Source organism: Rhinolophus ferrumequinum, chromosome 16, assembly GCF_004115265.2.
Source record: "Rhinolophus ferrumequinum isolate MPI-CBG mRhiFer1 chromosome 16, mRhiFer1_v1.p, whole genome shotgun sequence".
Taxonomy (NCBI): Eukaryota; Metazoa; Chordata; class Mammalia; order Chiroptera; family Rhinolophidae; genus Rhinolophus; species Rhinolophus ferrumequinum.
In genome coordinates this window covers 13,127,630-13,147,459 of record NC_046299.1, presented here as the reverse complement: position 1 = coordinate 13,147,459, position 19,830 = coordinate 13,127,630, and the positions used below count along the sequence as shown (strand labels likewise).

Below are 19,830 nucleotides of genomic sequence, written 5' to 3'. Positions count from 1 at the left end.
GTTTTCTTCTCTTTTTCTCACATCCTTCTCCCATTCAGTAAATCAAATTCTTATATCTCCATTTTCAAGAAGAATTTTGCTGCTGACTTGGCTTGTCTAATTGCCTTTTTCTTTTTCTTTTTAAGACATGCCTATTTCCTTTCTGGCCTTTCTGCCCATACTTAGACAGGAACTTTAATCAGCCAATTAACTAACATCAGTTGATAATGTGTATGTTTCAGACCTTGAGCTGGGCTTTTAACGTATGCCTTTCGCACTGCTAGCAAACTTTCATTTGGTCCCAAGTTTTTGATTCAAGGTTAGGTCTTGGGCTGTCTGTCCTGTGTTTGGCTTAGTTTTGCCTCTGCTGTCATTAACTTGTGTGATGTCGGGCAAGTCACTATCTTTATTGAGCTTTGGAAGGCCTTTCTGGAGCTCAGCATGAATGACTGAATTAACCTGAAAACTTCTTCTCTTAGCCTGAAGTATAAGGTATAGGACAAACAAAACAAAACAAAACAACAACAACAACAACAAAACAGAACAGAAACTGGACTACATACCAGGAGAACTAGGGTTTTAGATTTAGCTCTGCCACTGTGTGAGTTTGGATAAGACTCTTCACTATTCTGGATGCCAGCATCTCATCTGTAAAATGGACTAGATCTGTCTTTAAAATAACGTGGCTTTCTTATAGCTCTGCCCGTTTCTTTGTGTTTTCGTATTTTGTATTTGTGCTTTGTATCAACTCAAATCTCTTTCAATAATCCTTTACCTCACATGGGGTTAGAATTAATTCTATTCCTAAGAGTAATTTTTGATGAAAATTAAACGTCAAAGTTTGTACAGTGCTTTGCTGTTTACTTGGTGCTTTCAGACATTGTTTGGATCCTCATCTCAGCTATGAAATGCTCATGGACAGATAGTTTCATTATCCCCATCTTATTGGTGGGAAAACTGAGGCCCAGAGTTTAATGGCTCATACAAAGGTAACCAGTAACCAAAGGTAAAGGTGGCGGAATTAGAAATCAAATCCACGTTTCTATGAGTCTTAGGTCACATTCCACCTTCTTTATTTGATTATAAACCCATATATTTATTATTTGTTTGGGGGTTTTTTTAGAAGTAATTTTTAATTTTCAGTCAAAGACTACTAACAGTTACATTTTTAAATAATGAAATCAATCCTGCATTTTTCTGCCTCGTTTCCCTGTCCCCTAAGAGAAAGCAGCTCTCAACTCTTTCTTCCATATAGTATGCTTATACTGTTATTTCTGGATTTATCAGTTTGGGACATGCAATTACTTCTGATTAAGAAGTTAAGGGTTTATCACTACCCACCTTTACACTTGTCCCATCTTTTTAATAGAGACGTAAATTGTTGGTTAAATCCATAGTTAGTGTTTGCATTCTTATGATTATATAAGTACTATTGACTGCTGAGCCATCTCATATAGGCTTTCTTTGTTTTTATTTTCTAGTCAACGATTGCTTCATTTTGTTCATTTGCTTAGATTTCTGTGTGTTTATTCCACCTTCCTTCCAACTACTTCATCTGTCTCATGTTATTAATATTTTTTTCCAAAAGCTCAAACAGTTCCAAGCACTCCTATCCATTATTTTACTAGTTAACTCTCTCCCCAGCCCTCTGTTCCAGGTTGGACTTATTGCTCTGTCAGCTTGGGGCACAGCTGTCTGTCATCCTAGGATATCTCTCTACAGTTCACTTATGTTCAGTCTCTTTTCCATTTATTCCATTCTCCAGGCATTTCCTAAAAAAGGAAGTAAATTTTTATGAATGTTTATTTGTCTGAAAATGTCTTTGTCCTCATATTTGATTGATAGCTTGGCTGGGTATACAATTCTAGGTTGAAAATAATTTCCCTCCTATCTCTACTTACTTTTATCATCTAGGTTTGCTGTTGAGAATTTTAATATTATTTTTACTTCCAATATATTGCATTTGCCCTTCTTTTTTCTCCATTTGTGAATCTTTTTTTAACTCAATGTTTTAAGCTATAGTGGGTCTTTCATCTGGAGGTTCAATTAAGTTCTGGGATATTTTCTTATGTTGAAGAAATTGATACAAACCTATTTTGTCTTCTCGTACATAGGAATTGTGACTTAATGTACCATCACATTAATAAATATACACATATTATAAATGCTTAATTTAAAATAGTGTCTATTATGCATAACCATTAATGAATATTCTGATTTTCTTGGTTTTCCTCTCCTTAATAAGATGAGAAAGTTCTTTGTTTTTCAATTCTAATTTCTAGGAGATTTCCTACACTTTGTTTTCCAAGCATTCTATTCCATTTTAATTTTGGCTACTCTATCTTTAATAAACATAATTTTTTTTGTTCTCTGAATTTTTTTTTTTTAAGAGTATCAGTTCTTGTTTCATGGTTGCAAAATCTTCCCTTATCACTACGTTGTATTTCCTCTAATTTCCTTTTCTCTGTCTTTGCTTCTATCTTTGATTTGTAATGATCCTTTACTGCTTCCATTTATGAGGGTGTCATGAAAAAAAGAAATAATTGGTGAGGCTTACTGACTGGCTGGGTGATCCAGAGGTGATCCACAGGCTGGCTTGCTGTTTGGTTGGGGGACTCCATATGACAATATCTTTTTTTCTTTGGATTGTTCAATTTCTACAGATAAGTATCCTTCACTTTTCTGCCTGGGGGTTATTCAGCTGGCTGTAGGAGTTCTGGAAACAGGTAGGAAAATCTTACCATTCAATGTGTATATAGATTTTCACTTACTCTCTCCATTTTCAGCTCTGTACCTCATTCCCTCCTTCCATTATGCCTAGTGCCCTAAGTCTGGAACCTCTCTGATTCAATTTCCAAGAGATTAAACCTCTTGTCAAAGTAGGGTCTAGGGTAGTCTTTAGCTACTTGGGGTGAAAAAAGGGGTTGTTGGTCCTTATAGTGCCCTCAGCTATTCTCCTTATTTTCATCCACCAACCCCACCTCTACCTTCCCTAGTGTCTCTTGCCTCTGAGGCCTGAGGCATTCCTGTACTTTTCAGGAGAAGCAGGCTTTTTTCTTCCTGTTACTCATGTCTGCAGGCATGTATATGTTAGTTACCATTTCTCCATTCACTTTCTGCCTTCCAAATGCATTGACATCTCTCATTTACTAGTTAGTTTCTCTCTCTCTCTCTCTCTCCCTCTCTCTCTCTCTCTCTCTCTCTCTCTCTCTCTCTTTCTTTCTCTTTTTTTTGGGAGGGGGGTCATTATCAGTTTATACCTTAAAAACATTTTTTAAAATAAAATTCTTTCCTGTCATGTAAGTAGAGTTTGGAACAGAGGTCAATGCACATGCTTAGTCCACTGTGTTTAACAGGAAGTTCTAGCCATATTTTTATTGAATTAAATTTCACAAAAGCCAAATTTCTTCAGTTGACTACTAGCAATAAATTGTTTTTTGTGTAACAAGTCTGAATATTTAGGATGCAAAATTTAAGGATGCTCATTTTATTCCCCACTTAAAAAAATGGATTAGCCCACATAGTGAATTTAGACTCTTTGGGTTTATTTCCTTGGATTTACTTATAACAATATGTTTGAAATGTGTTAAGTAGAAAAATTGGCAGGATGAGGTGTGTGTTTGCAAGTATGACAGCAAGAGAAACCAATAGAACAAAATAATGAATCCAAGTGAAAGAAGAGTGTCAGATTTTGGTGGTAGGGGTGTGTGTTTCAGATTATTGCCATATAAACATTTTTAATACCTTCAATAATTTTTAATGAGTATCTAAAGTTGACTTTTTCTATACTGTCTAATCTCACGGACTATTCATGCTCTATTAGTGTCTTAAAGGGTCCCTTTGAATGAATGCATTTCTGGCTCTTGGGGCCAAGCTATCTGCAAGTTATAATTATGTTAGCTTCTTTCAGAAGCCTCATAGGAGCCAAATTGTGAACAAATAACCAGAGTAGAAATCATTCTTCAGTCAAGCAACTGAGGAGGGGATGCTTTGAGAAGCAATCAAAAGATCAATGATCACATCATTTGACTTTTCTTCAATTTGGCAATGTGCCAAATAGATTGTTGCCCATCATATTATAGTACGATTGTTAAGTGGGATGAATGGAAACAAAACATCCCTCAAAATAGCTAAAGATTCTGAGGTAAGGTTAATTGTGGAGAAAACCAATATACTTTATTATCTTTCCCCTTGGAGAAATTTTAATAGGTGATTCCGATCTTAAGTTTTATTCTATTTCAGTAAAACGGACTTTCCCACATTACATCTTTGGAGTAAATTTTCACCTTTCTGCTGGATTTATGACTGCTGTTACTAATACTATGAATTAGTATTAGTAGGGTCGTATAGCGCCGCTAACACTATAGCGCTGCTAGGGTGCTGATTCTACTTCTTTGGAAAAAGAGATAACATCCTTTTCGAGTTTTAAAATTTCTTGATCATAGAAGATGCTGAAACATTAGTCAAGATTCTAGGCAAGCTTTATCACTGAATTTTTGTGCGACCAGTGTAAATCATTCAAGTTTTCTGTATCTACATTCGTAAAATATGTGACACTCAACTTTATAAGGAACTCACAATCCAGTGAGCCTAATAGAAGATAAGCTTATCCAAGGGTAGAAATCACGTTTTATTCATCTTTGTTTTTTCTCTTGCTCAAATTCGTAACAGCTAATAAGTAAGTGTGGACTAAAAAAAATTCAAAGAAAAATAGGATATACGGCAAGTGGAAATCCTGTGATTCTAACGAATAATTTTATATAAATGTAATGAAGTCAGCTTGATTCTTAAGGCGATGTTGATACGAGGCCTGTGGGGTTGTATGTTCTTCAGGACAATGTGAAGTACTGAGCTGATTATAGTGGTTGCAGGATTAAAAGAGATATATTTTAATGGGCAAATCCTTAGCTGGAACACAGGGTACAGTCGATATGTGGCTGAGTAGTGATCTCTCTTGTTAAAGGGGCTCCGGTGTACTGCTTGAATTACCTTCACACCTAGCGGTGGTTTCGAGAGCTTGGGCACTTGCCACATGTCTGAAAGCAACTTTACATTAGATGTGAGAAAGATGTGGCTGACTTTATACTTTGACTGGCATGAGGAGAAGAATGGAGAAGGCAGCAGAGATTGTTCATGTATGGCTAATACCAGAAAGAGTTCCAGATTTTACAGTCATGGAAATTATTAAAAGGTGTGATCTAGAACAATATCCTCCATTCTATTGTTTTTTGCAGAATGCTTTCCTCCCCTTTCCCTCCTATCCCAAGTAGACTCTAAGGAGCATCCTGCTATAGAAAATATGTGATAGGAAGACAGGGGCTTTCCTAATTTTTAAGGATGACATTTCTGGTATTGGTAATATGGGAGAATTGTGATTTGTTATGTAAATAAAATAATCATTTTCCTTTTTATTTTTTACTTTCCAAGGAGCCACCTCTTTCTGGACCTTTGCTTTCCTCAAGTTACTGCTGAGGTATTTGCAAACCAAGCCAACACTTAATTTTTATTCACCAAAGTAGAACAAAGCATCTGCTAATTGAAACAGCCTGGTAAATAGTGGAAAAAGCGTAGAAGTCCGAGGACTTGTGTTTAAAGCTTGGTTCACTGCTTACTCCTAACTTGCCATTGACAAATCTTTTAAACCTTGCTGAGCTGCTGCATCCTCATCTGCAAAATGGGGTTCATGGAGGATTTCATCTGCAGAGTGGGGATCATAGAGATTAAAAGAGATGATGTGGGTGCATTATGTCCAAAATAAACACGAGTTGAATCTTAACAATAATATTATGACTCTGCGGTTACAACTAAAACTTTTCTCCTTTTGCTGTCAGAAATGCCTTTGGTAGATTGCAAATTCTTTTTCATACTGCCTGCTCTTCTTTGGTGGTGATCCAGTAACCTTGCTGAAACTCGAGTATACATGGCTGCAATTTGTGTTCTGCTTCCTTTCTCAAGGGTTCGAATAGCCTGTTTAGAGAAGGCATAAAAGTACAAAGCAAATATTTCAGCAAATGCCATCAAATCTTGGAAAGTCATCTAAAGGAGGAAAGATTGATGCTTTGGAAGGAAAGCGGCTCTTTTTGGGCATCTTTTCTGCTCTTCTGAAAAAAAAGCCCCGCTGTTGCAATATTTTTCAAGGCAGAATACTGTCCCAGATGGAGGAGGAAACACTGACAAGCAAAAAAGGAGATACCTGGGGTTCCGAGGCAGCATAGGCAAGGGGTGGCTGGCGCGCCAGGGGTTCTGAACCTCTGAGCTCTTTGTTGGGGAAGAAGGGGTGTCATTATTTCGGTGGAAGAAATGGCTCCCCCTCGGAGCGGTCCCTCGGCGAAGGCGGCTCGCGACCCTCGCAGTCCCTAACCCCCGCCCCTCCCAATTGTTGCGGACCCCAAAACGTGGTCGGACTGCGGTGCCTTTAAGACTTTTGCCTGCTGCACATGCTCAGCTCTTTGTGTGTTGTTGGAGTTTTTCTCTTTTAAGAAAAAAAAGAAATAGGCAGGAGGATGGGGCGGAGGAAGGGGAAGCGCCAGGAAAAAAGCGCTGCACTTTTGCAGCTGTAGACGGCGGACGCGAAGGGCTTCTTTTTGCTGAAGCTGCGAAGCCGGGCGCGAGCTGATCTTTCGTTTGTGGGGCTCAGGCGGCGCGTGGTGCGAGTGGGTCCGGGTTCCGCCGCGCGCCGCGGGAAGGGCACCGCGGGCACGCGGGCCACACCTGGGGGCCCACTCACCCCTCGGTTCCGGGGCCCGGCCGGGTGGGCGCACGCGGGGGAGTCCCTGCTTCCAGTCAGGACGGGGCGAGACCACGGCGCTGGGCCTGTGGGGAGATCGTGGGCAGGCGCGAGGCGGGGGATCGTGGGCAGGCGCGAGTGCAACGCCCCGCGGGCTTCTGCCGCTGCCCGGGTGACTGGCCAGAGGCACGGGAGAGAAGATGGCTGCTGGGGGGCCGCCAGCCGCAGGCCGGGCGGTGCGCGGCTGAGCCCCGCTTCCCGACCCCCCCCTCCCGCGTTGGGCGCGCCCACCCGGGGCTCCAGCTGGCCCCCGCCCTCCCCGCGCGGGGCTGGGAGCCGAGGCAGTTGGCGCGAGCCGCGGGCGAGGCGGGGCCGCGCGCGGGGTCCCCTCCTCTTCCCGCAGGTCCCCTCCCGCAAGTCCCCTCCAGAGCGCCCCGCGCAGCCCGCGCCGCCCGCTCGCCGCCTCCAGCCCGGCCCGGGACGCCGCGGCGGTGGGCTCGGCCCGCTGAGGACAAGGTCAGGAGACGGAGAGGCGATGCTCGCGTGCGACTGGAGGGAGCCGAGTGGAGGCGATCGCGGTTGGGATCTGTGCCTCCTGACCGGGGAGCCGGACCGGGGCAGCCGCCGGTGAAGAGGAGCAGAAGCAGCGGCACCGAGGGGCACGGTTTTCTCCCGCCGGATTTCCGCTCAGGAGCATCCCTGTCCGCGCCCGCAGGCACAGCCCAGGCGGGCAGGGGCGCTGGGCAAGATGGAGCCGGGGGGCCCGGCCCACACTGGCCCCCAGCAGCCGCCGGCCCCGGGGCTCTGTAGGGCTCGGCCGGCGGGCGGCGGCGGGGGCGCCTCCTCCTGGCTGCTGGATGGGAACAACTGGCTCCTCTGCTATGGCTTCCTCTACCTGGCGCTCTACGCGCAGGTGTCCCAGTCCAAGCCGTGCGAGAGGACCGGCTCCTGTTTCTCCGGCCGCTGTATCAACTCCACCTGCTTCTGCGACCCGGGCTGGGTGGGGGACCAGTGCCAACACTGCCAGGGCAGGTTCAAGTAAGTGCCTTCGCCCGATCCCGAACCTCAGCCCTGCCTCACACCCTTCGCGGTCTCACCCCCGCGGCGCGCTGCCCCCTCCAGCCCCGCAGCCTCCGGGACCCCCGGCCCGCGCGGAGCCCGTGAACGCGAAGCCTTTCCTGATGATCAACATTTCCACACTCAGTTACGGTGCCAAACACCATTTTGTTAGGACGCTATTTTTTTAATCAAAAATTATGCAAGTAACTCGTGAAGTCCTTGCACATTGTGAAACATTCCAACAATACAGAAGTGTAAAGGTTAAAAGTTAGGATCCTCCAGTCCTCTCTCCGCTCCATCCTATTCCTCTCTTTAGAGGAACATTTGAGTTTATTTAGTAATAATAATGAGTATAAGTAGTTGATGATGGGCTCACGATGTGCCAAACACTGTTCTAAGCGCCTTGCGTGGATTATCTCCTTTGTTTCTTACAACAACTTCATGATAATAGAATTATTATAATGGATTTACAGAGAGAAATCGAGGCAATGAATTTCAGTAATTTGCCCAAAATTATACAATAGGGCCGATTCTTGATTACAAATCAGACAGCTTAACTCCAGAATGTTTACTTTCAGCCAATATACTATGTTGAATTTGCTAGGACAGTCTTGAATTGAGACATTAAAGAGTGACTTTGCGTTAGATGAAAGGATGAAATACCCGGACTTTTTAATGTGGTGAAGAGAATGGATTTCCCTAACTGGTTATTTCACGATCAGCTGTTGTGTGGGAGCATCACTTTGGTTTTTCTGAAGCTCCAGGCCCCAAGCAGTTTGCTTTCCAACCGTAAAGATGCTGCGACCCTATTTATTGGTTGACGTTTATTACATTCTTGCCTGATATCAAAAGAAGTAGGTGAATGTAGGGAGCAGCAAATGAGATAGTTGAGGCCATTAGCTACCTGACAACTTGCAGGTAAGTCATTAAGTCAACCTTTTAGTCTCCTAGATAGTTAATATGAAGTTTTCTGGCTGGTTTGTGGCTCTGAAATTACACTATGTGGATTACTAATATTGTCAGGATGATCGCAACATCTAAGTGAAATGTCTCTTAGGCTCTAAGGCAAATGGTTCACCTTATTAATGTATTATAGGAAAATTTCCTGGGAGTTCTAAACACAGCATTTTTTTTTTTGACTTTTGCTGATTAAAACAATGCCCCTTAAAACTCATTGTGAAAATGTAGTTTTTTAAATGGCACTTTTTAATTTTAGGTAGATCCCACTTAATCCATTTACGTCAGGCTTTTGGAAGTGAAAACTCAGAATGAAATTTTATGAAATTCGTTTGTAGCAATAGGTTAAAAATGTTTCCTAGCTTTACACTTTCAGAAATTAGTATAGTACTATAGTTTTTTTTAAAATAATTTTTTAATTTGGGAGAAGTGCTAATTAAAAGTTTCAAAAAGTGTTTCAAGACCAGGAACAATTATCTTACTGAATTGTGCAGGAGAGATCTTGAACATATAAATTAGCAGCAACAATGGAAAAAAAGCCACATCCATTTTTGACACCGTTTTATACATAAATAGGAAGATTGCCTGATTCATATGTGATTGAGGGATATTGGCCTTTGCATGGGTGGATTTGCTCCATTTGTCTAAGGACAAAAAATCGCTACAGTCCTGAGAAGCTCCTGTCTACATTTTATAGCAGTGGAACTTGTTAATCAGCTAAATCAGCAGCCTGTGACCTCACTAGTAGATGTCCCAGTTAGGAAAGATCACAGATCAAGTTAAAACTATCTTCAGTAACATACATGATTTTCCTAAACATAATACATTAATAAGAGGAATAACTTTTTAAATATAGATATTGTTAAATATCAATAAGCCCTGAACTAACATTAAACGTTCATCATCTCCTTGGAAGCTGTTGTTTCCTATGATTTATTGTATTCTGTTGGTAAGTAGAATACATTTCATATCTCTGTGGAATGCAAGCTATTAATTAGAGTAAATATAACTGGTACAACTCTGTGTTTTGTTATGTATACTCTTAGGGGCAAAGAAAACGTGGTATTTAATGTTAAAGTGAAGAATCAATTTAGAAGAAAAGAATTCTTCCTGGTAAAGTACATGCTAGCTAAGAAAGATTTATTTGAGAATAATGGCTTGAAGTAATAACACAGTGGGAAAGACTCTAACTGGAAATTCTCACTTCATTAATTATCTTGAAAATCTTTTACTAAACTGGAGGATAGCAACCTAACAAACAGACATCAAAAATGATCAATCTTGGTAAGCAGGTGTCAAAATTAATTGGCTGGTTCCATGGTAACTTAGGTTTTTTTCCACCATAGGGATTTCACTAGGGAATAAGAGTGTTCCTCAAATGCTTCTTTAGAATGGAAGATTGATGACTGGGAGTAGAAATGCAGCAGCAAATGTGGTATCGAAAGTGGTACTTCAGTTCTCTGAGCATTGATTCCAGTCTCCTGTCTGTTTCCATTTGGAGAGCATAAAACATTCAGAATTATAAGCCGTTTCTGACATAGGTGAAACAAGATGAACACTGATCTTCAGCTAAAGCTAGACTGCAAGATTTAGGACTGAGACTCAGAAAGGACAGTGACAATTTGAAATGTAATAATCAGGATGTGATATATGCTAATTCAAATAGTATTTTCTTGAGTAGCTTAGCGTAGCAGGCTAGAAAACGTTTTGCTATAAACTATTTGAATAAATGACATTCTCTTTTAGAAGCTAGTTTTTTAGTTATTTTTGCAAAGTAGTTGAGATTTGTATTTAAATAAATTTATAGTTTGTGTTCAGACTTGTACATTTTCTTGCTAATGTGAATTAGGAACCTATGACTTCTTTAGGTAAACAACCTAAATTAATGCTCTGAGATTGGAAAATATTATATTGTAATTTGTAAATGTAAATTTGTTATTAAAACACATTTGTTGAGCATTTTCCTAATATCGTCTTTTAAAGCTTATTGTGTGTTCAATATATATAGATTTTTTTTAACCTCTTAGATATAGATACTGAATCTCACACATTTATAATGGAACTATTCTATTTCTAGTGACAGCTAAGTGACGATATATCAGGAATGAGGTTGCTATTGTAAAAAAAAAGGGGCAGGGTTAAATGGGTAAATATTTTTCCTAAGCTACTATTAAAAAAAAATGTGCGTGTATATACATACACACACATATCTGTCATCCTCTTTTATTACTAGTAGTAGGGAAACTATCAGTAACTATAAAGTTAAGTTGAATATTCCCTCTCCTCAGGTCGTCCTGTTTTCAAACTAAGATTGTAATAGGCAATATATATCCATGGGTTCTTTTTATATCATTAAAACATAAAATCACACAATAGAAATTTAAAATAATTTAAATTAAGTCACCCTAAGATCCCAAATTGATAAAGTTACTTGTAGTAGCATGGTTTTCAAGACCATGTATTTGCATGATTTGGTTCCTTTAGCGGATTAGACTCACCCTCCAGTTTTCCTGCAGTGGTCTTTTCAAGTTCCTTGAAAGTGTCACATTCCTTTTGGCCTCAGGGTGTTTCACACATGTTGTTACAGGTCTCTAAACCCTCTTTCCTATCTGGTCTTTGCTTGGCTGATTACCAAATAGCCTTCAAATCTTTGCTTGTGCTAGTAGTATCTTTAAGAAGGCTTTTTTGCCTCCCCAGACCACATTACCCCTTATTATGTACTCTTATACACTAGTTTTCCTTTTTTAGTACTTTCAAAATGAATTATTCAATTGCAATTGTAATTTTTTCTTTAAATTATTTTCAAGAGCTTTATTGAGATATAATTGATATGCAACAAATTGTACAATTTTAAAAAGTTTTGACATGTATGTACCCTGAGACTATTATCACCACAATCGAGATTATAAAAATAGACATCACACCCAAAAGTTCCACGTGCCCCTTGGTAATCCCTTTTTCTCCTTCCTGCTGCTTCTCCCTGTCCCCAGGCAACTACTGAGCTGCTTTCTGTCACTATAGATTTGTTGGCATTTTCTAGAATTTTATATAAGTGGACTCATGTGCTATGTACTCCTTTTTGTCTGCCTTCTTTCACACTGCATATTTATTTTGAGATTCATTAATGGTGTATCAGAAGTTTATTCTTTTTAATTCTTGAGTAGTGTTCCAATGTACGGGATGCACCACAATTTGTTTATCATTCACCTGGTGATAGATATTTGGGGTGTTTCCAATTTTTCGCTATTCTGTATGAAGCTGCTGTGAACTTTTATGGAGAAGTCTTTGTATGGACATATGCTTTCATTTCTCTTGGGTAAATACCAGAGTGGAATGCTGGATCATATGGTAGATATTTGTTTCACTTTTTAACAAACTGACAAACTGTTTTCCAAAGTAGTATTATTTACATTCCCACCAGCAGTGCATGTTCTAGTTTATTCACGTTCTCACCGGTACTAGGTATGGTCAGTCTTTTAAATTTTAGTGGTTCTAATAGGTGTGTAGTGGTATCTCATTGTGGTTTTAATTTGCATTTCCCAAATGACTAATGATGTTGAGCATCCTGTCATGTGCTTACCTGCCATCTGTAGATCTTTGGTGAGGGATCTGTTCAAATCTTTGGCACATTTTTTACACTGTTTTTTTTTTCTTATTGATTTTTATGAGTTCTTTACCTATTCTGGGTACTATTTCTTATCAGGTATAACATTTGGAAATATTTTCTCCCAGGCTGGGGCTTGTATTTCATTATTTTAATAGTGTTTTCCAAGAACAGAAGTTGTAAATTTGGTGAATTCCTGTTTATCATTTTCCTGTTATGGATTGTGCTTTTGGTGTTATATCTAAGTAAACTTTGCCTAAACCAAAGATTTTCTTTGACTTCTTTTTCCTAGAAGTTTTGTAGTTTTAGATTGTACATTTAGGTTTATAGTCCATTTTGAATTAATTTCTACCTATAATGAGAGGTATGGATCTCAATTCATTGTTTTTGCATGTCAATATTAAATTGTTGCTGGACTATTTGTTGAAAAGACTATTCTTTCTCTGCTAAAGTGGTTTTGTACCCTTGTTGAAACTAGTTGCTCATATATTTGTGTGTCTATTTCTGGACTCTTCTGTTTCATTGATCTCTTTGTCTATTTGTATGTCAAGACAAAAATATCTTGATTATTGAAGCTTTGTAAGTCTTGAATTCAGGGAGTATAATTTTGTTCTTTTTCAATTATTTTGGCTACTCTGTGTCCTTTGCATTTTCGTATGAATTTCGGAATCAGCTTGTTAATTTCTACAAAAAAGCCTGCTGGGGTTTTATTTGGGATTGTGTTTAATCTGTATATCAATCTGGGAGACAGATGACACCTCATCAATATTGAGTTTTCTGAGCATGGTATATCTATTTAGGTCTTCTTTAAACTCTCAATAGTACTTTAAATATTTCAGTGAACAGGTCTTACAACTTTTTTTGTCAGATTTTTCCCAAAGTATTTCATATTTTTTGATGCTGTTGTAATAAGTATTTTTTAGTTTCAGTGTCTAATTTTTGCTATTATATGGAAATACAACTGATTTTTGTGTGTTGATCTTGTATCCTTTAATCTTGGTGAACTCACTTATCAGTTGTAGTAGATTTTTGTAGATTCCTTATGATTTTTTTATATAGATGTTTGTGTTGTCTGCAAATTAAAATCTCTTTACTCCTTTTTTTTTTTTTTTTTTTTTTTTTTTGCAATCTGGATGCCTTTTATTTCTTTTTCTTGCCTTATTTCACTGGCTAGAAACTCCTTTACAATGATGTACACAGATGGTGAGAGTGGTCAGCTGCATCTTGTTCCTGATTTAGGGGGAATATATTTAATCTGTAACCTTTAAGTATGTTATCTGTAAATTTTTTGTAAATCCGTTTTATCACATTGAGGAAGTTCTCTTTTATTCCTAGTTCGCTGGGAGTTTTATTAGAGATGGATATTGCATATGTTAAATACTTTTTCTGCACCTGTTTTTTCTGTATCATTTTTCTTTTAAAATGTGTTGATGTGATGTATTACACTGCTTGATTTTTTAATGTTAAACCAACCTTACATTCCTGAGATGAACTTCATCTGATATATTTTTCTTTTTATATGTTATTTGGATTTAATTTATTAAAATATTAAAATTTTGTTTAAAATTTTTATACATATGGTCATGAAAGATATTGGTCTGTACTTTTCTTGTAATAACTTTGTCCAGTTTTAGTGTCAGAGTAAAGCTAGCCTCATAGAATGAGCTGGTACCTTCTTGTTCAGTTTGCTGGAAGAGTTTGTGTAGAATTGGCATTATTTCTTTATTACATGTTTGGTAGAATTCACCAGTGAATCCCTCAAGGCCTGGAGTTTTCTTTAACTTCAAATTCAATTTATTTAATAAAAATTCAATTTATTTAATATATACATATAACTACAAGTTTATTTAATATGTGTAGGGCTATAGACTAGAATCTGTTAACATTTATTGGCAAGAATATTGTCCATCTTGATAAATATCCTTGTATATGTGAAAAGAACATGTGTTATGCTGTTGATGGGTGGAGTGTTCTATAAATTTCAATTAGGTCAAGTTGGTTGATAATTTGTTCAAGTTTTCTAATACCTTTCTGATTTTCTGTCTGCTTCTGTCAGTTATTGAGAGAGGGGTATTGAAAGCTTCAATTATAACTTTGTATTTGTCTACTTCTTTCTGTAGTCTTACGTGTTTTTGCTTCATGTATTTTGAAGCTATTATTAGATGCATTAATTTTTATATTGTATCCTCCTGAAAACTGATCTCTTCATTATGAAATGACCACTAGTTAAAAAGGCTATACTTTTTTCATTGATATCTTTGCATCTTTGTTCAAAATCAATTAGATATTTCAATCTCTATATGTTTCTCGACTCTTTTCTACTCTATTGATCCATATGTCTATCCTTTTGGAAATCTGTCTCTTTTTTGACTACTGTATCTTTATAGTAAGTCTTGAAATTAGATAGTGAGATTATTCTAACTCTATTTTTATTTTTGAAGATTCATTTGGTTATTCTCGTTCATGTACTTTTCCACATAAATTTTAGATTCAGTCTGTCAATTTCTAAAAAAAAATAATTCTTTTGGGATTTTGACTAAAGTTGTGTTGACTCAAGAGATCATTTTGGGAAGAATTGACATCTAGACAATATTGAGTTTTCGGGTCTATCAACATGATATATTTCTTCATTTATTTAGGTTTTCATTGATTTCTTTCATCAATGTTTTGTAGTTATCAGATTCAGATCCCACATATATTCTGTTAGATTTTATGCCTAAATAGTTTATATTCTTTGATGCTGTTGTAATTGATAATGTTTATTTCAGTTTCCATTTGTTCATTTTCATTATGTGGAAATAAAATTGATTTATGTATATTGACCTTGTATCCTGCTGTGTTGCTAAACCCACTTAGTTTCAGTTTAGCTTTTTTTGTAGATTCCTTGGGATTTTTACATAGACAATCATGTTGTCCATGAAGAGACCATTTTATTTCTTCCTTTCCAATATATGCCCTTTATTTTTCTTTTTGCTCTGTTGTACTGGCTATGACCTTTAGCTTGATGTTGAATAAGAAAATAAGAGTGAATATCTTTGCCTTGTTCCCAGTACTAGGTAGACAACATTCAGTCTTTAAATATTAAGCATCATGCCAGTTGCAGGCTTTTTTGTAAATGCTCTTAATAGGTTAAGGAAGTCCCCTGTTATTCCTAATTTTGCGAGTTTATCATGTGTGCATGTTGAATGTTAACACATTTTTTTTTCTGTATGTATTGAGATAGTGATTTGGTTTTTTTTCTTTAGTTTGTTGATATTGGCGAATTAAATTGACTGATTTTCAAATATTTAATCAGCCTTACATTCCTTGGATAAATTCTGTTTCATCACAATACATTATACTTTTTATATATTGGTAGATTTGATTTGTTAATGTTTTGTTGAGGATTTTTATTTCTATATTCGTGAGAGATACTGCTCTTAATTTTCTTTTCTTGTAATATCTTTGGTTAACTTATAAAATGAGTTAGGAAGTGCTCTTCCCTCTTCTGTTTTCTGGAATAATTTATGTAGAATTGATATTACTTTTTTCTTAAATGTTTGGTAAAATCCATGAGTAATGCCATCTGAACCTGGAATTTTCTTTGTGGGAAGGCTTGCAACTATGAATTCAATTTCTGTAATAGATATATGGATATTCATTTTATCTATTTTTTGAGTGAGTTTTGGTAGATTTGTCTTGTAGAGAATTGGTCCATTTCATCTAAGTTTTCAAATTTATGGGCATAAAATTATTGTAATATTTCCTTATTATCCTTATAAAGTCTGTGGGTCGTTAGTGATATTTCTTCTTCCATTTCTGATATTGGTAGTTTATGTTTTCTTTCTTTTTTCTTGGTTAATCTGGCTAGACATTTATTAATGTTATTGTCCTTTTCAAAGAATATGTGTTTGGTTTCCTTGATTCCTGCTGTTTATTCTTCTGTTGTTGTTTCAGTTGCATTGATTGCCGCTTCCTTTGGTTTTAATTTGCTTTTCTTAATCTAGTTTCTTAAGATGAAAAGTTTAGATCGTTAATTTGAGATGATTCTTCCGTTCTCTAGTTAGGAAAATGAGGGGTGCTGAGTATGCTGTCATTTGCTTAGTGCAAGGCAGAGATGGTGTACCCCACAGTCTCTGCAGCTGCTGCACCCCAAGTGAATAGGTGCAGGGGTGCTACCTCTTTGCTGATATGATACTTGCTTAGTAACAGCCAGGGATGATTGAAGGGACTACCTGCACATTCTTCCCCAGTGGGCACAGGGAGATACTTATTATTTTTATAGGTAAAATATAAGCATTTAGAAAATAGAAGCACTGTGTAAATTAGAAACTTCCAAGTCGATTCTCTGTGTCTCATAGAAAAATAGAAAATGTAAGAGCATTTGCCGTGTTTTGATGTATTAAGTTTAATCCAGGCTTCATTTGTACTTTTTTGACAATATAATTGTGCTGATAGTGAATCTTTCTAGAAAATAAAATTTATTATTCTATTTCATGTAAGAAAATGTTAATACGATTAAAGCTAGCATTTCAAAACTTAAATTATGAGTTGAGAGGAGAAGTAGTATAATGTGGTGAAAAAAAGCTTTTACACACACACACGCACACACACATTACCTTTTTTATTGCTGATGAAAATCTTGTGAAGTAGATATTGTTATTCTCATTTTATTGTAGGAGTAAGAGAATGAAAGACCTTTAGCAATTATTCATGGAAAGTATGATTGCTACTAAAGTGACAAATGAGTTGCTAAAATATGTCTGTCTGGCCCTTTTTCTATACCAAGCCACCTTTTATTTTACTCCTCAGTAAGAAGTTTCTCCTTTATTATAAACTCAAAAATCTCATGATTTTCAGATAGCATAGGAGTAACTTAATGAGTTTTGGTACCAAACTGATAGAAATAGGTTTGAGATCTGTTTCTGCCAGTGTACCATGAACATTACATGGATTTGTTTGCTGCTTTACTGAACACGTGATATGTTCTATCTCATTATATTTTAAAAGCAATCTTGTGAAATAAGTACCATTGTTATAACTATTTTATACACAAGGAAACTGAGGCTGAGGGAGGTTGAGTAACATACCCATTAAGTGAGCAAGCTGACATTCTTGTAGCTCTTCTAAAGTTTTGCTTTTTACTTTCATTTTCTCAGTCATGTTTTTTTTTTCATTCGTCCGTGAAGAGAGAATATTCTAGAGTTCTTACTTGTCCTTTACAAAGTTAGTATGAATGGGTGCATTTTACAGTACACAAAGATACCAAAAGAGAAGTCTGAGCTTATCTATCAAACAATTCTGTGTGATGTACCAATATTTTATTTTTCTCCAAGCTTGTTGATTATTTGAATACATACTATAATGGGAGTTTTTAATGTCAGGTGCCTGGATAGACTGGGAGTGGTTGGTGCATCCCCAAATTTGTATATAAAAATGATGTAGATGAATTTTCCTAGGTAGGAGGGTATAGCTTTTACATGATTCTCAGCACTGATCTCAGATCTCAAAATGGTAAGAATCACTGTATTATAGGAATGAAACCCAAATAATGGTCATTATGGATGTATAGGTTTAAAAATTATGGGCTCAGGGGGACTATCAGAGGAGGATGCAGAATGCACTGTGAAGGGAACAAGAAGAAATGCAGCTCAGCACAGTGTGTAAAACAATAATGTATCGATGTGCAGAGAGGAAGACGTGAATGTAATCCAGAAGTCCTCGTCATCCATTTTGTTTAAAAGGAATCAGTAAACTGTCAAGTAATCTTTTAATTAAAAACACTGTTTTAAAAAAAAGACTGCCATGTGCGGATGGCTTACAAAGGCAGCCCTGCCTCAAGACCTTCCCTGAGCGGATGCTCCTCGTAGCCTGGCTAGGATGGTGCTAAAACCGTATTCTTTGATAAACAGGCTTTATTGTGTCAGAGTGCTGTAACATTAAAACTATTGAATTTTCTCATTTTTATAATGTCTTCATCAAATTTTGTATTCATAGCCAGGATAGAGGACAGCACTTGGATTGATTTAATTTTAGTTCTGTTTAAAGTTGATGCTGGTTTTCCTGCATTTAGTCGTGGTCACTCCTGTTCTAGGCAGCCCATTTGACCAAGGGCTCCAGATTGGGCAATTTCAGCTAGGTGAGAGGTTGGCAAGGCATATGGGCACGTGGCAGGCATCTAGACAGAGATTGGTAAATGCTTTCTGTAAAGGACCAGAGAGTATTTTAGGCTTTGCAGGCCAGGTGGTCTGTTCTCAGCTCTGTTCTTGTAGCACATTAGCACTCTTAGGCAGATGTAAGCTAATGGGTGTAGCTGTGTTCCAGTAAAATTTCACTTGCACAGACAGGCTTACAGGCCAGTCATTTATGGGGCCCTGGTCTCGATGAACATGTCAATATGGCTCTCAAGTCAAGAACAAGAGTGCCACAAAATTTTAAAAGTAAGTTAATTGTTTGAAACTTAGAATGCATTGTAGAAACAACAGTAGAACTAGTAGTTATGGAAGAAGCCTATTTTACCTTTTAGGTAGCTGAACTATATGCCACCTAATTTCTGAAGATCGCTACCTGGTGGAAGTGTGAGGGTATTAGGAGTAAGAAAGTAAGAAAAGATTGAAAGCTAGGTGTTTGTGATCAGAGTGTACGACTTCTGAATTTTAGGAGAGGAGCAGTCCCAGACTGTGAAGGTGTACAGAGCCTGTGCTGGGAGTGCTTTGCTCAAGTGGTGTGGAGGTGAAAGTTGTCAGTTGAAGAAGAGGTCCAGCGACTACAAAGGGAGAATTGCTTTTATTGTGGATGTGGCAGGGGCTTCGCCCCCTACTCCTATCTTTTGGTGGTGAGAAAGAATTTTCCATCCCTTTTATCTTGGTTTGTGTCAGCCCCCCAAGTTTCTAATAGAGGAAATGTCAACTTTGCAGTAAATGGAGACAGGTAGGGGCTTTGGGGTAGGAATGGGGATGAAGGTTGAGAAAGAATTCAGGGGCTGTGGTGAATAGAGATTTTTTTAAGTTTGTGTCACTGTGCCCCTGGAGTTGAAGAGGATGGGGACAGAGTGAGTGGTTCCATGTACTCCTGTTGTGTAGCCTAAGTGGAGAAGCTTAACAGTTTCTTCACGTCACCTCTTCTAGGTGGAAGATAGGGCTATAGGTGTAGCCCTATCTACTCCTTCTACATAAACCTTCTAGAGTTTGTTTCTTCGGAGGGGGGAAGATACATTTTAAACCAAAAGTAAGGAGTTGAGAAACACAGGACAGGAATGGGTCAGTTGGAGAAAGGGCGGTGGTAGAGAAATAGGGGGGTTTTGGGAAAGAAACCCCAGTGGCAGTAGAGAGAAGAAGCAATTTCCTCCTGTGCAGTTTGGGAGGTGTATGTATTCCCTACTGGGGAGATGGATTATATTGTAGGTGATATTTGTAGAGCAGGACTGCCTGCTCATAAATTTCCAGATAAAAAGAGTTATGTCTGCATGACTGTGTATTCAGGTGCTTTTTGCATATGTTATGCTGCTATTCTTGGGTCATAGAAG

General features: G+C 38.0%; 1 protein-coding gene across 1 annotated transcript in view; it reads left to right on the top strand.

Annotated features, from left to right (window-relative positions):
* The first annotated feature begins 7,137 nt into the window (after window positions 1-7,137).
* ATRNL1 (attractin like 1) overlaps window positions 7,138-19,830 on the top strand; it is a 573,257-nt gene continuing 560,564 nt past the window's right edge. The window contains exon 1 of the mRNA XM_033131140.1: window positions 7,138-7,744. Within this exon, the coding sequence (XP_032987031.1) occupies window positions 7,455-7,744 (290 nt within the window). The 5' untranslated portion in view covers window positions 7,138-7,454. The remainder of the gene's footprint in view (window positions 7,745-19,830) is intronic.